Source organism: Corylus avellana, chromosome 6 (genome assembly GCF_965113065.1).
Source record: "Corylus avellana chromosome 6, dhCorAvel1.hap1.2, whole genome shotgun sequence".
NCBI classification, from domain to species: Eukaryota; Viridiplantae; Streptophyta; class Magnoliopsida; order Fagales; family Betulaceae; genus Corylus; species Corylus avellana.
The window spans coordinates 18,057,402-18,073,750 of record NC_142495.1 but is presented as its reverse complement, the minus strand read 5'-3'; the positions used below and the strand labels follow the sequence as shown (position 1 = coordinate 18,073,750).

Below are 16,349 nucleotides of genomic sequence, written 5' to 3'. Positions count from 1 at the left end.
CATGATCTTCAAGGATTTCGTTGAAATCCCCTAAACAGAGCCATGGGACTGGGTCAAAAGAGCTAAGATGGCGAAGGAGATTCCAAGATTCTTTTCGATGGCTAACCTCCGGATGGCCATAAAAGCAAGTGATTTTCCAAGGTTGCCCATTCGCTCCTTCTTTCACAACAGCGTTTATGTGGGATATCTACTATATGATCTGAAGACCATAAAAGTGCCAAACCCCCGCTTCGACCAATGCTGTCCACCACGAACACACTGTGAAAACCCAGCTGAACTTTAATAGATTCCATTCGGTGGGCCTGCAGTTTAGTTTCCATCAGGAAGACTAAACTGGGGCGCTTCTCCTTCACCAACCGATGAAGGTCCTGAACTGTCCGGGGGTTCCCAAGCCCCCGACAGTTCCAACTTAATATACTCATAGTTCTCGGCGGGGCTGTTCAACAGCCACCGTCGCTTGCTTTTCATTTTTGTTTGCACTTGCCCATTTTCCTTTTTGTCTGCTTGCATTATTCTGTTCCGGGAAAATCAGGCCATCAAATTTTCGGGTTCCACTCCGTGGAATATCCAAGCTCGACTGAGGTTGGGGGTGCACTGACCTTGCACGTTTTTTCCACTTCATGGAACCCTTTCTTTGATTTCCTTCTGCTTGGACCTGCAATCCACTAGCCAAGCGACACGTCACCTCCTCAATAAAACCCACCTCTTCTGCTGCTATATCTGACGTGGCTCCCTCAATTGATTTTGTGGGAACGTCCCTTGCATGCATCGCATGCTTTGATGGCTTTGGCGAAACTCTCTCTCCTGCATTAATATTGTCTGCAGCATTAAACGTAGCTCCCACGTTGCTTCCAAACGCAGGACCTTCCATATTCGGATTTCTTCCCCCAGCTGCGTTATACGATTCTCCCTCATCATAATGAGTATCCGTTTTGTTTTCCTTTTCTAACGGATCCCCATTATTGCCATAACTCCTTTCCTCATTAACCTGCATTGAATTCCTTTGATTTCCGCTAGAAACATCTTCCGCCATACCCTGCCCATGACCCAACGGTATACCCTCCTCCGTTCACCGGAAACCATGGTGATTCCTCCCAGTGCTGTTCCCCGAGGAATGAAAGGTGAACTTAGGTTGGTGTCCCTCCTCCTCCCATGCACGATTTGCAAACGATACTCTCAACCAAGGACCGTACTCTTTCTTTGGTTTCTCCTCCAAATCACTTCGATGGCTTCGCTTTGGACATCCTGACTCTTCGTGACAAATAATACCACAATAGAAACAAAACCTTGGTATCTTTTCATATTGAAAAGCTACCCAATGAGTCTTGTCCTTGACTTTGAGCATCCTGCCACGAAGAAGAGGTTTGTGCAAATTCAGTTTGATTCTCACTCGGAGAAATTTACCCCATCCTACTCCATCCTCGTTTGTATCCACCTCCTCCACCTCTCCGATTTGAGACCCCAATCTTACTCCAGTGGCTCTTCCCATGCAGGACAAGGGAAGATTGAACAATCTCACCCAACGAAGCCAAATTGAAGGGTAGTGTAGATGGATGAGAATTACCATCAAACTCCAAAATAGAGAATAGGTTCCCTTCGAAAGACCAAGGCCTTCCTTCCAAGACCCTCGTTTGATCCCATGAGTTTGCGAACTCAATGAGAAAAATGTTTTTCCCCAACGCCTTGAAAACCATCGAGCCCATTGGCATCCAGCTCTGAATCATCTTTGCTCTTAGGATCTCCTTTCCAGTACTTCGCTCCGACATCAACCTCCCAATTAAGCAAACTCGACCCTTGTTCCCCATGTCAACAAGTTCCTCCTCAGGAGCCTCGTCCACGGTCCCCTCCTCTTCAGTCAACGTAAAATTTCCCCACATTGCAGCCAAATCTTCAGCCATCTTCTGCCACTGTGATTTCACTGATTGAAATGCTTCAAATAGAGTCCAAACCTCTCACAATCCCGAAAAGGATTTGAGAAAAACTGCTTCTCCTCTAGGGTTTCAGAGCAGAGCCTAGAGAGAATAATTCTTACATATGAATTTGGATTATGTAAACTTAAAATTAAGATTATGTATATTAAAGTTGGTGCATTGATATTGAATTATGTGAATTGTTAGATTTACTAACTTTAAATCCTTATTTATTTTATTTAAAATGGAGAGAATCCTGCCTATATGTGGTTGCATGATCAGCTATGTAGGTGGCTCTTCTAGTAGTCGTAGAAGAAAAAAACCCCCTTGGCCCACTTTTTACTCACTTTAGATTCTTCTAATATGCATAAAATGGTTGTTCGTAAGGGGTAATTCAATCAGGTGGGGATCACGTTTCATGAAGCAGAGATAACTAGGATAGTCTTTGGCAAGCATGTCTTTTTCATGGCACTATTCACAATAAAAAAAATTTAAAAAGAAGATAATGATTGGTATAGAAAAGTGAAAAAGTAGTATTGAAAAGTGGAAAAATTTTGTTTTCTAATGATTTTTTTTTTTTTAATTTGAATAGTAGTAAAAAGTAAATAATGTGAAATAAAAAGTGAATGGTGTGATTTAAAAATGAGAATGTTTTGATGTTAATTTTTTGGGGAATGAAATGAATTGTTTGGGAAGGCAGGGGTTGTTTAACAAACAACCCCTAGTTTGTATCCTCCCTCCCGTCTTTCCTTCCCCTTGCACAGATATGTCAAATTTTTTTCCTTTTGGTTGTGTAAAATGGCAAGAAAACAATCATCATATCCATCGGCTTAGCGCATTTATTTGTTGTAGGTGCAGTATATGACGTACCATATAAGTATAATCATGCCAAACTACAAAGAGTGATTAAACAGTCACCATGCTTTACATTTACTTGACTTCTTAGCTACTACTAAATATACTTCACAGCATATGGTGAGACTGTTAAATCATTCTCCACCATGCCTCCCATCACCTCTTAAAAGGTATCCATCTTTTAAAACACACCACAAAAAAAAAAAAACTTCCAATTTTCTAAAAGCAACTTTGGAATAGTAACCGTGTGTCTGGAAAACTTTTTCTTAATTTTATTTATTTTATATAAATAGTTATAAAAATTGATTGATTTAATATAAAAGATAAAAATAATTTAATTTTCTTTGGAAGAAATGAAAAGAGAGAGAAGACAAGAGCTATGTTTTTTTTTTTTTTTTTGATATGTTTGCATAAGAGGGGGGAAAAAAATTCGAATTAGGAAGATTCGAACTAATGACCTTCGTTTCATTAGACGTGGTTCCAACTAATTGAGGAGAATTCAAAATGAAAAGAGAGAGAAGAGAACAGCTATGTTTTGATAATAGTTTTGAAAAATACTTTTTGGTTTTTATTTCAAAAAAAAATGTTGAGATATGAAGAGAGATATTTGAAAATATTTAATTTTAGTTTTAAAAATATTTTCAAAATCCCCGACGAAGCCTATCTGTTAAGGAATATTTTAACCCGTTAATTAGGCACAAAATTTTTGCCGTGGTTCAAAAGGTAAATTTGCTGCAAAAACAATGGCATACTCGGGACCTCCGAATCTCCCAAACCGCATCTCTCGCTGGCGTTCCATGATTGGCTCTCCTCCCAACCATAGTAAACCCACAGAAACAAGAACTCTCGGATTGAATTCAAATCACATATACAGGATTTCCTAAATTTCCCTAATTCTTTTGTCTAAGAAACCCTAAATCTCAAATTATTACTCTCATCCATGGCTTCGCGTCGCCGCATGCTTCTAAAGGTCATAATCCTAGGCGACAGCGGGTAAATGGTTTTTTTAATAATTTATTTTCCTTTTTTTGTTTAATTTCGTTTGTTTGGTGAGAAAATGGAGGAAATTGATATATTTTAATTTAAGATTTTGTGATTTTTATTTTTTGTTTAACTAGTTGTATAGAATTTGGAGTAATGTGCAATTTGCTTGATCATTTGGCAGGGTGGGGAAAACGTCTCTGATGAATCAGTACCCTCTAAAACTCGAATCTTGAATGTGTTTTCTGAATTTCTAAATTTGTTTTATCTTTTCAATTTTGTCATTTAATTTTTGTTGGGTTTTGTAATGGCTGGATTGGTGTTTGATTGTTGTTAATTTGTTGTGGTTAGGTATGTGAATCGTAAGTTTAGTAATCAGTATAAGGCGACTATAGGAGCAGATTTTCTGACCAAGGAAGTTCAGTTCGAAGATAGGTTGTTCACATTGCAGGTGAGAGCAATGAACACGCATTTTGCTTCTTGAATTTCTAAATTTTGTTTCAGAAATGTTTCCATACATATGCCTTAATAAACTATGTGACAGATATAATAACGAGTACTGAGGATTGCTTGTCTACAGGCTTCTTGCTTTGGCTTTGTGATTACTTTGAATTGTTTGTTAGTGAATATGTATTTGCCCCTTGTATGGCCCATTTGCTTATGTGCTTCAGTGAATTGGGTAGTGGAGAATAAATATGACTCAGATAACCTTTGATGTTATGAGGACGCAAAATTCTTTTTAGAAGATAATAGTTTTCTTCTTCTTCTTCTTCTTCTTCTTGAGCAATGAACACACATTTTGCTTCTTGAATTTCTAAATTTTGTTTCAAAAATGTTTCCATACATATGCCATAGTAGTATAAAATATGTGACAAATATAATAACGAGTACTGAGGATTGCTTGTCTGCAGGCTTCTTGCTTTGGCTTTGTGATTACTTTGAATTGTTTGTTAGTGAATATGTATTTGCCCGTTGTATGGCCCATTTGCTTATGTGCTTTAGTGAATTGGGTAGTGGAGAATAAATATGACTCAGATAACCTTTGATGTTATGAGGATGTGACAAATATAATAACAAGTGAGGATTGCTTGTCTACAGGCTTCTTGCTTTGGCTTTGTGATTACTTTGAATTGTTTGTTAGTGAATATGTATTTGCCCCTTGTATGGCCCTTTTGCTTATGTGCTTTAGTGAATTGGGTAGTGGAGAATAAATATGACTCAGATAACCTTTGATGTTATGAGGATGTGACAAATATAATAACGAGAATTGAGGATTGCTTGTCTACAGGCTTCTTGCTTTGGCTTTGTGATTACTTTGAATTGTTTGTTAGTGAATATGTATTTACCCTTTGTATGGCCCATTTGCTTATGTGCTTTAGTGAATTGGGTAGTGGAGAATAAATATGACTCAGATAAGCTTTGATGTTATGAGGATGTGACAAATATAATAACGAGTACTGAGGATTGCTTGTCTACAGGCTTCTTGCTTTGGCTTTGTGATTACTTTGAATTTTTTTTAGTGAATATGTATTTGCCCCTTGTATGGCCCATTTGCTTATGTTCTTTAGTGAATTGGGCAGTGGAGAATAAATATGACTCAGATAACCTTTGATGTTATGAGGACGCAAAATTCTTCTTCTTCTTCTTATTCTAAATGCTAATCAAGTGATTATAATGAGATTGAGGTTGTGTTTGTTTAATAATCTCAAAGCTTCAGGGATTCTCTAGGTAACCAGTTGGCTTGACTGATGGCGAGTCGATTTTGGGGGCTTTGGGAAGGATATAGTAGTTTTGTCGGTGTCTCTGTTTCCATGTTGATGTGGGTACTAATTATATTTCTCAATAATGTAAATAGAGGAAAACAACTGAAAACTAGCCTTTGAAGTTTTATATTTTGAACGCTTTTTTTTTTTTTTTTTTTTGTCTTTTATAAGTAATTGAAATATCATTAAAAAGTGTAAGGCACCCCCAAGTGTAGAAGCAATATACATGAGAAAACACCTAGCTAGAAAGAGAAAAAAGGACAAGGAAATCATGATAACTAATCACCAAAGGAGAAACAAAAGCAATTGTCTAAAGATACAGAGTATTGAAAATTAAAGACTTAATATCCTTTAAAGTCCTCTCATTGCCCTCAAAACTTTTTCATTCCTTTCCCTCCATAGACATCATAAAAGCCATGAAGGCACCATCTTTTACACAGTAGCACTCCGAGTGCTATTGACAGTCAACCAACATTCTTGTAAGCTTACTCATCTAGGCATAACCCAAGACAACCGAAATTGACTGTAGAACATATCCCATAAGGCTCAAACAACGTCACAATGAAGAAGAAGATGGTCCATGAACTCCCCATTCTTTTTACACATGCAACACTTATCAACCACAATGACATGACGTATGAAATACAAAATTGTAGCCCTTTGAATAAGCTTTCCAACACTACCAACTTTGTTTCAATTCGATGTCGAAATCAGAAGATATATTTTTTTAAGTAAAACGGATCTGACAAAACACGGGTAAAACTCGCCTGCGTCATTTTGTCCATGGTAAGGATTTTCCTAGGACCGCCAACCAAGCAAAAGAGGCTGCCCGCAAAGGAACCTTAGTTTGCTGAATACTTTTCCAAGGGAAATGAAAGCCATCGTTATGAAGCATGACACTGTAGAATGATCTAACATTGAACAAATCTATTTTGGAGGCTGCTCACCAAAGCTTGTCTTCACTTTCCCATTTCACTCTAACTGAATACAACACTTGGAAAAACGAGGCAAAGATGTTCACCTCCCAGTTATGAGCTGCTCTACCAAAGCTTTTTTTCCACTGATAGGAGCCACCTAAAAGCTCCAACAAAAGATCCTTTTCACAAGCAATGCCATTGGAAATCTAGAAAGACTTCCTTAAGGGCCATATCCCCACACCACATATCATGCTAGAATTTACGCTTGAGGCCATCTCCCACCTCAAATCTGGTATGACTAGAAAACTTCTCCCAACCCCTCTTAATATTCTTCCATAATCCCACCCCACTTCCCAAGAGGCTCATTAGAACCCCACCCACCCCACTTGCCAAATTTAGAACTCATCACAACTTTCCACTAAGCCCTTCTATCATGCACATAGCGCCATAGCTATTTTCCTAAAAGAGCATGATTGAACATTAGCAAGTTCAGGACCCCCAACCCTCCCATAGAGATCTGAGAACAATCCTTAGACCAACTTAGCCCACCCCATAAGAAATCATGTTGAAACTTCTCAATACAGTTTGTAATACCCAGAGGGAGATGAAAGAGAGACATGAAGTATGAAGGGTAACCCTACCACAAATACATCATTTTCCAACTACCCAATTGACGCTCTATCTTTTTAATATTACTATTCCAAATAGACTTGGCCTTATAGGGGAGGTCCCGCAACGAATGACCACGATATTTCAAAGGCAAAGAGGAAACCCCTAACCAACCCACCTACATCAGCAACATTATCCATAGAACCAATTTTGATTTAGCCAAATTAACCTTAAAGCCCAAGATAGTTTCAAAACATAAGAGCAGGCACCACAAATGGCTAGATGATTTGTGTCAGCCCCATTGAAAATCAAAGTATAATCCGCAAACAGAAGGTGAGAGATATCAATCCATGTTCCCTATAGAGAAGCCAGATAATAAGCCTCCACTCGCTGCAGCAAAAATTATCCTACTAAAAGCCTCCATCTCCTTGTCTCAAGCCATAGAAGCTACTAAAAAAACCGGTGGGAGGGCATGTTCACCAAAACCAAGAACCACACTGTGGAAATACAATTAGCTATCCAAGAGCACCACTTTCCCCAAAACCACACCTCCTTAACATGATCATGGGTTTTTTCTAATTCCAGCTTGTAGAGTACACCTTCTACTATCAAGGTATGCATTGGCAATAAGAATAAGATCTAGGATCTGCCTTTCTCTGATGAAAGCATTTTGCAACTTTAAAAATAAACTTCTCCAACACCATCTTTAGCCTATTTGCAAAAATCTTAACAATAATTTTGTAAATGCAACTCACAAGACTAATTGGGCGAAAGTCTTTGGAATCAACAACCCTTGGAATTTTTGGAATGAGGGCGATGAATGTAGCATTAAGAAGGCTCCTTTCGAACTTACCTATTGCATGGAAGTCATGAAAGACCTTCATAATATGTCTTCTTTAAACACATCCCAGCAAACTTGAAAGAACGCCATAGAGTAACCGTCAGGGCCCGACACCTTGTCACCATTCAGTGCTTTCACTACTTGCAACACCTCCCTTTCCTCAAATTCTCTCTCTAACCAAATAGCCTCTCAGTCTCACCAATAGAATTAAAGGAAAGGTCGTCGAACAAAGGTTGCTAGTTTAATTGCTAAGTATACAACTTTTTATAAAATTGGACAGTGTTCTCATTGATCTCCACCCTGTTGGTAGAGAATGTGTTATCAATCAACAAGGAGTCAATGGAGTTCTTCCTTTTGTTGAAGTTGGCCAGTTTGTGAAAAATATTTTGTGCACTTGTCTCCTTCCCTCCCTCAACCACAAGGACCTTGATTTTTGCTTTCAACTCACCTCCTCAATGAGAGTGGATCACTTTAACTCGCTTAATACTTTTGCCTTCCTTCATTCTCTCCCGTCATCTAATGCCCTCTTCTGGAATGATAACTAAAGCACATACCTCTTCTCAAAGGATCTTTTTCTTTCTCCCTACATCACCAAACACCTTCTCATTCCATCTCTTTAAATCAACTTTCAAAAACTTGATCTTGTTGGCCACAATAAAGCTTGGAGAGCCATAGAAGTGATAAGAGTCTCACCACTAGGGGTGAAAAGGCGGTTAGTAACTTTAATAACCGCTAATCGCTTTCTGAAAAAAAAAGCCCCAAAACGATGTCGTTTCTATGGTAATGATAAAATATCATACTACATATGACATCGTTTCTAGATTTTTATACATTTTTATATATATTTTAAATTTTAAACACAACTCCTTTGCACAACTCCTCTTGCAAATGGGTTAGTATTCCCAAGTACTTGTTTGATCTTAATGGACGTCTCTCATGTTTGTGGTACTTATACTCGGTCAAACCATCAGGAATCTCCCTCTTGATCCAGGATTGACAGATTTCTTGTTTCTTCAGCTTGGGCAGATTAGTTTCTGGGTATGTCCAAAAGAAGTCTTCCTAAACTATGCTTGAATCATTTCCCAATTCTCCATAATTGTGGTGACTTTCATAGGGGAAGTAGGATTGACAGATTTCTAGTTTCTCCTGCTTCAGAATATCAGTTTATGGGTATGTCCAAAAGGAGTCTTCCTAAACTATGCTTGGATCATTTCCCGATTTTCCATAATTGTGGTGACTTTCATAGGGGAAGTAGGTGTAGGTACATCAAATTTGAGAACATTTGACTGAAGTCCGAGGGTTTTGTGGATAGGGTGAAACAATGGTGAGTAGGGGTGAAAAGGCGGTATAAAAATTGAGCATGCCAACTCCTTTGCACAACTCCTCTTGCAAGTCCCTTCAAGCTCTTTAATCAAACAAGTACTTGGGAATACTAACCCACTGATGCTTTAAAAGTTTTAAATAAAAAGTAAAAACCCGTTTCTGCCCTCCTGATTCAGAACTGTCACTTATTCTCTACACAACCCCTCTATAGAGCCTTGTCAATCAGCACTGCAAGGATTGAGAGGAGTGGAAAAGAATTTGTTGATGGGGTTCTGATAGGTCTCATAGGACTCAACATCCACCTCATCATCATGGGTTAAGACATGGGTGGTAGCGCTTAGCTTCAATTGTTAACTTTATCCTTTAGGTTTCGTTTGGTTCGCGGAATGTCTAGTCCATTGGAAAATGATTAGCTACTATTGAGAATAGAAGAGTGTGGAATAGATTAGCTATTCCTATTCCTCTGTTTGGATGTAACGCTGGAATAGACTAGCTAATCTTATTCCTTCATTTGGAACAATGCAATATGTTGGTGAATGAAATCATATTGTGATCAAATTTTCTAAAATATCCTTATAATACAAATACAATTTATATTATTAAGGACTTTCATTCTTTTTTTTTTTTAAAAAAAAACATAAACAACTTTACTATAATTATTATTATTTTTTTAATTTTTAATTTTTAATTTTTTTTTTGCAATTATGCTACAAAATTATTTATATAAAAAAAAATATAATTGGAAAAAACAGAATCAAACTCAATCTTTAAATCAAAAAAATATAGTTGGAGAATGTACAAAGAAAGGAGTATTTTAAATAGGAGGAGAGCTGTTTGAATATTTGGTGTCATATCTTTTATGCAGCTTCTTATACCATAGTTGGAGAAAGGAGGTTGTCTTGCAGTGTTAGCTCTAATAGTTTAACGAAGTTCAGAGAAAATGACTGCATTAAAGGATGGATAAGTGAAAAGGGATCTCTGAAGCCTGATGTTTGGAACCCGTGTTGAGTTTAGTTGAGGCCAAAGTTTGGTAGTTTTGATAGACTTTTTGTGGTTGAGTTTTTCATGGGGGAAGTGTAACACCCTGGTCCCATATTGGGAAGATAAGGAATAACTCACATAGAGGGGGTGGTTTATAAAGATATTTATGAATGCTAAGTCACACATTGCCCAGTTATTAGGTGAAATTGGGCTTTATAAGGAATTTTTAAAAAGTTATAGATTGACTAGTCATTTTCGGGTCATAGCGCAGATATGACTAGCGCTTTTTCCTGAGTTGTTATAGGGAGTTTGTTAACCAAAACGTTTTCTCTTACATATGGATATGTTTTACCGATAGTTCCTAAAGAGAGAATTGATGCTCCCTTGGTGATAAGTTTTAATGATTTTCTTGTTCCTTTTTCTCCTTCTAGTTAGGCGTTTCTTCTGTATACTTTTTGTGTATTTGGGTTATACTTTGCGCTTTTAATGATATTTTGATCACTTATATATATATATATATATATATATATATATATACACACACGTTTAATGCATGTTATAATATGAATACCATGGACTCATTTCCCGTCATTTTTATATATTTATATCATTTGCATTAATTCCTCTCAAATTGCAGCTTGTAGATAACCAAAAGATTATCTGTTTTGGATGCGATGAGAAGCTTGTATTCTTCATTTGGTTGAGAATATTTGGAAATAGTTTCACTTATTATTTTTTACAGTTGACACTGCTTGTTCATATATACAGATTTGGGATACTGCTGGGCAAGAAAGGTTTCAAAGTCTTGGTGTGGCTTTCTACCGTGGTGCAGATTGCTGTGTTCTTGTGTATGATGTGAATGTAATGAAGTCATTTGATAATCTTAACAACTGGCGGGAAGAGTTTCTGATTCAGGTAGTGCTAACCTATTGGCAACCCATATAGTTCTAAAGTTCAAGAAAAGTGTGATGGATAGTTATGGTTTGTGTATTTGATGTTCAGGCCAGTCCGTCTGACCCTGAAAACTTCCCATTTGTTGTGCTGGGGAACAAGATAGATGTTGATGGTGGGAATAGCCGGGTGGTGAGTTGTTTTTCCCGTTGACATGCTTTTTTCTTGTCCTCTGTGACTTGCATTCTCAGAATTTAGTAATTTGGAATAATAGGGTTCTCTCTTGGTGCTTGGCAATATATTTGCTGCTGTTCTTGCAAAATTGAGCATGAAAATGGTTTTCTGTTTTTGGTTGCAGGTTTCTGAGAAGAAAGCTAAGGCATGGTGTGCTTCTAAGGGAAACATACCGTACTTTGAGACCTCTGCAAAAGAAGGATTCAATGTTGAAGCTGCTTTCCAGTGTATAGCCAAGAATGCGCTCAAGAATGAACCTGAAGAAGAAATGTGAGTTTTTTTTACTCATCTGAAATCCTGAATTCTTTCTGTTCTAGAGCATATTCTGGTTGTAGAGGCTCAGTTTTATAAACCTACTTCCCCCGTTAACTTTGAGGTAGTAGGAAGCTAAGGTTAAGGGAACTTAACCATCTTAATTCTGAAAGTCAGAATGGTGTATAGTGTGGTCAGAACTGTCTTGCCAGAGTAATGTCATAAAGTAAAAACGAAAAGGAAAAAGAAACAACAGAAGAAATAAGCGAAGAAACTGGTGCTAAAAGCCTTGGTCTTCTTTTGCCATGATAGGCAGCATCTACTTGATCAACTACGAGTCATGCTGTTAGAAATGAAATTTAAATGTGCTTATGAATTTATTTTAACTGGATTCAGGCTCGTCCTGTTTGAAATGAAGTTGACTGTGCTTATCAATTTGTTGTAACTGGCATCTTGAGTTCAACATCCACTATGCCTCAAATAGGAGCAATACAATTCTATGGCCAGCATGAGAGCAACAGGAGGATTGCATTGCTTTTGATAGCAGTTCTTTTGTAAAATTCCCATCTCTTTTGGTGAATGTCAAGTGAATTATGATTTGCATAGATTTGATGATCAATGTAGATCTGTCTTCTGGTAGTTTAGTTTTCTTGAACTTTATATGAATATCAAGTAATGCTAGATACCCAACTTTCTTATCCGTGTACTAAATGATTGATTTTGATTTTATTTTTTTTGATTTGTTGGTGATGAAAGATACCTGCCTGACACCATTGACGTTGGGGGTGGAGGGCGGCAGCAAAGATCCACAGGTTGCGAGTGCTAGAAGAGATGTTGGATTTTCCTGTGTTTGTTCCTTGGATTGCAAGATATAGCTCACTGTTATTTAGTGACTTATAAGTCAGTACTTTTCAAGTATCAATAATCTAGGGAAGATGGTTATAAAATTTTTATTTGTATCATAAGTGGGTTAGCAAAGGCGTGTTGGTCGTCTTTGTATTGTTTCTGTTCATATTTTACGTCTGTATTCAACCTTTTGTTTGTGTTCATCTTGAAATGTAATTCTCCCTCGTTGCTAAGTTGTGAATTGTGATAATTTAATGGTCAGATTAAGCTTTTATTGAGGCAGGCTGCATTTGGTTTTGCATTGTGCTCACAGTACAATTTCATGGACTGGACTACAAGAAAAGAAACTGTAGGCGCACAAGATCAAGTTTTATTTTTGTTTCTTGTGTTCTTTCGGCCGACTTGCATTACCTTGTAGCAATAAAACCCCCAGTTTATAAGTAATGAGGTTTTCTTCCTAATCAGGCTCTGACAAAGCATGCTTATATGAACATTAGTAGCTGATTAACAATCTTACATTCATATGCATCATCATGATATATTCACAAAAAAATCAATCATTTGTTTTTCATAATCATTGCTTGCTTAACATCATTTCTTAACACACGTCGTCCATCTCCTCCGCCGCGTCGTTTGGTGGAGAAGAGTAGATCGAGCTTTGTAAAAATGCAATCTAAAAAACCTGACAGATAAACTGCTTTATGCGGCCCTTACTGAGAGGATCGGATCATTTTTTGACTTATTTTCTACTATTTGCTTGTTTTTTTTTCATTGTAATTTTTGTTTTGGATCTGTTGTTGGAGCCAACCTTTTTTTCTATGTTTAATAATCCTTGAAACCTTTCCCAATTTGTCTAATAGCATTAATAAATTAGCTACAAATTAGTCTAATAAATTGTCAAGTGTTCCTTGTCTTTTTAGTAGTATGTGCTTCTTATATGTTTTTTCAATAACATTAATAAAAAAAAAAAAGTGCTTTTCACATGCTTTAAGGACAAAACTTAACAATCTATTAGACTAGTTTGTAGCTAATTTTTATCCCCCCCCCCCCCAAAAAAAAAGAAAAAGAAGTGAAGCACCATATAAAAACATCCATGTGTCATTAAACAAATAGAGCCAAAACATCTAAAAAAATGTCATAGAATACATGAGAAATAACAAAACTGCTTTAATTTCAATTACCCCTTAACATGAATACGACTCCTTAACAGATGTCCCAAGCTTTTGTCAACATTCTCTAGCTCCCTTATTGTCACTATGAGCAAGAGAGGAACTCAAGCAGTCTCACTTACTTCCTGTGAGAAACGATTATCCTAAAGGGAGGTAGAAAAGGCTAATATAGTAAATGCACACATGAGAAATATATTATTATCACAAAATACAAACATTAAAACATGGTAGGCTCAAACTATACAATCGTGGATTCGCCAAAAAGCTACCAAGTACTAGAAGTTTTCTTATTCTTGTCGAAAAAGTCTCGTGTTGATCTTGTCGAAAAAGCCTCTACTTTCTTGGTTAGCTAGACTCCAAATATGAGTAAAGCTTCTGTCTCCCACCATCATCATATCTTCTCGATCACATTACTTTCTTCTACTTATTATTGGATCTTCACTAATACCAAGAGCATTTGCTTGTGTAGCTTTGCTGGGATTATTTCTGAAACAGGTCCTTGATTACCGTCAAGTTGAAGCAACCCAACACACACACACACACACACACACACACACACATATATATATATATATATATATATATACACACGAGAAAAATTCATTTTATCCCTCTTAAAGTTTGAGGTATTTTTCAATTTGACTTTCATTACTAATTTCCGTCTAAGTAGACGAAAATTATCTCACGTGTGTCTCACGTAGGAACAATATGCATTCTCTTTCAATTTTGCCCCTCAGTAAAGCTAGTGAAATGACTTAGTTGTCTCTCATTAGAACCCAACACATTTTGCAATTTAGTCATTTCACTAGCTTTACTAAGGAGCAAAATTAGAAGAGAATGCATATTGTTTTCACATGAGATGCATGTGAGATAATTTTCATCCACTTAGACGGAAATTAGTAACAGAATCCCTATTGCAAATCTTTGAAACAATAAGAGATATATTAAAAATTTTTAAATATTGTGGTTCAAATTAAAAAACACCACAAACTTGAGGGGAAAATGACTGTATACTTTCACTTCCTTATGCCCAATTAAGAGTTTTGCTATAGGTTGAGTGTGTCCATAAATCTTGTGATATACTACATGTATAGAAAGCCCAAATGGGTCAACATGGTCCAACATTTGTTTGTTTTTTCTTTGATTGGTTGTAATGAATTTAGCATTATCATTCATTCCAAAAGTATAGGGACCAATCATTTATTGCATGGAAAATGACTTCTTATAAGGGTTCACATTGTGGGAACTTCAAGAAAAAGTCATCTCAATAATTGGGTTGAGGTTCTCGTGATGCGCGTAGACTATAGAAAAGGACAAAGAAAAAAATAAAGTATGCACAAACATTATATCGAGAGTGTTTGTTAAACAACACCCACACCACGGCACTGCACTATGACACTGTTTACTTATAAAAAAAATATAAAATAAAATAATAATTGATATGAAAAAATAAAAAAAGTGGTATTGAAAGAAAAAAAATTTATTTTGTAGTGATTTTTTTATTTGAATAGTAGTAAAAAGTAAATTATATGATATAAAAAGTGAATGATTTGATATAAAAGTAAGAATGTTTTTTTTTTTTTTTTTAAAAAAAAAATAAATAAATAAAGTGAATAGTGTGGTGAAATGTGTGAGGGGTTTTAAAAAGTGAATGATTTCAGATTTTATTTAAAAAAATTTTTAAAATCAATTTGAAGACAAGTTACAAATTTTGTTTTTGAACACAAAAAAATAAATAAATAAATAAATAAATGAAAGTCTCTTCTATCACAATGTGGGGTAAAACTTCACATTATGTAAAAACATTAAATACAATAGGGAAGGAAATATTGTATCTTTAATTCAAATCAATCCCATTGACATTTTCATTCATTCTAATCTAACGCTCACCATTCATCTCCGAACCCTCGACACTGAAGTCTCCAAAATCAATCAGGACAGTGGCTCTAATGGTTTTGTGAGGTATTTTGTCAAGAGAAGAAAATTTATTTAGTATGAAAGGTTATATTAACTTTTTATGTTTCAAACTTAAGTGTTTATTTTCTATTCAAGAATGTGAAACACCCAAATTAAATACAAGTTATTCTCAAAAAAAATCAATTCAAACATAAAAATCTAAAAAATGGGTTTTCAGAGAGAGAGAGAGAGAGAGAGAAAGGAATGTGTGAGAGTTGATGTGTACATTGGCTTTGGTCAAGCCTGATTGTTTGCCGACATTTTGGTGTTTAGAGTGCCGGGGAAGACTGGAATAATATCAATGTGAACAGGTGGGGCACTATTGGGTGAAAATGGCGCGCGTCAAGTTTATGTGATCCAAAATGCATGAACCAAAGTTGTTTTCCACATAATTCTCTCTCGATCACTTTCGGGCTGTAATGGATGAATGTGCCCCAAAAGTTAAGCCTATCTCAAATCACTTTCGGATGCTGTCAATGATAAAGAAAGTAATTAATGACACAAAACATGCAGTGGACCCCGTAAATGGCGTGGTTCACGTGGATGGATAAATCATTCCCTCTTTAATTTTTAAAGAAACTTAAACTTTATACATCATTTCAGCAGACACCTTATATAGATATTATGAGCCGCTTTATTCTTTTAGCAAATACTTCAAAATAAAAAGATCTTGAAAATTTTGCCCTTCCTGTAGCATATTTTAAGATTTTTTACTTTTTTTTTTTTTTTCCTCATTCTCACTCCTCTCTTTTTCCCTTTGAAAAAATAATATTTTTTAAAAAATAAAGCGTATAATAGAGAGTTTGTTGAAGTGTTTATAG

General features: G+C 36.2%; 1 protein-coding gene across 1 annotated transcript; it reads left to right on the top strand.

Annotated features, from left to right (window-relative positions):
* The first annotated feature begins 3,532 nt into the window (after window positions 1-3,532).
* LOC132187484 (ras-related protein Rab7) lies at window positions 3,533-12,700 on the top strand. Its single transcript, XM_059601809.2, has 7 exons — window positions 3,533-3,758; window positions 3,931-3,957; window positions 4,098-4,197; window positions 10,949-11,095; window positions 11,183-11,263; window positions 11,430-11,575; window positions 12,314-12,700. The coding sequence occupies exons 1-7, from the start codon at window positions 3,706-3,708 to the stop codon at window positions 12,381-12,383; spliced, it is 624 nt and encodes a 207-aa protein (XP_059457792.1). The 5' UTR covers window positions 3,533-3,705; the 3' UTR covers window positions 12,384-12,700.
* Window positions 12,701-16,349: the final 3,649 nt, after the last annotated feature.

Coding starts and splice junctions, on each gene's coding strand:
- LOC132187484 (XM_059601809.2), top strand. CDS start 3,706: ATGGCTTCGCGTCGCCGCATGCTTCTAAAGGTCATAATCCTAGGCGAC. Junction 11,096..11,182: donor GGGAAGAGTTTCTGATTCAG/GTAGTGCTAACC, acceptor TTTGATGTTCAG/GCCAGTCCGTCTGACCCTGA. Junction 11,264..11,429: donor ATGGTGGGAATAGCCGGGTG/GTGAGTTGTTTT, acceptor TTTTGGTTGCAG/GTTTCTGAGAAGAAAGCTAA.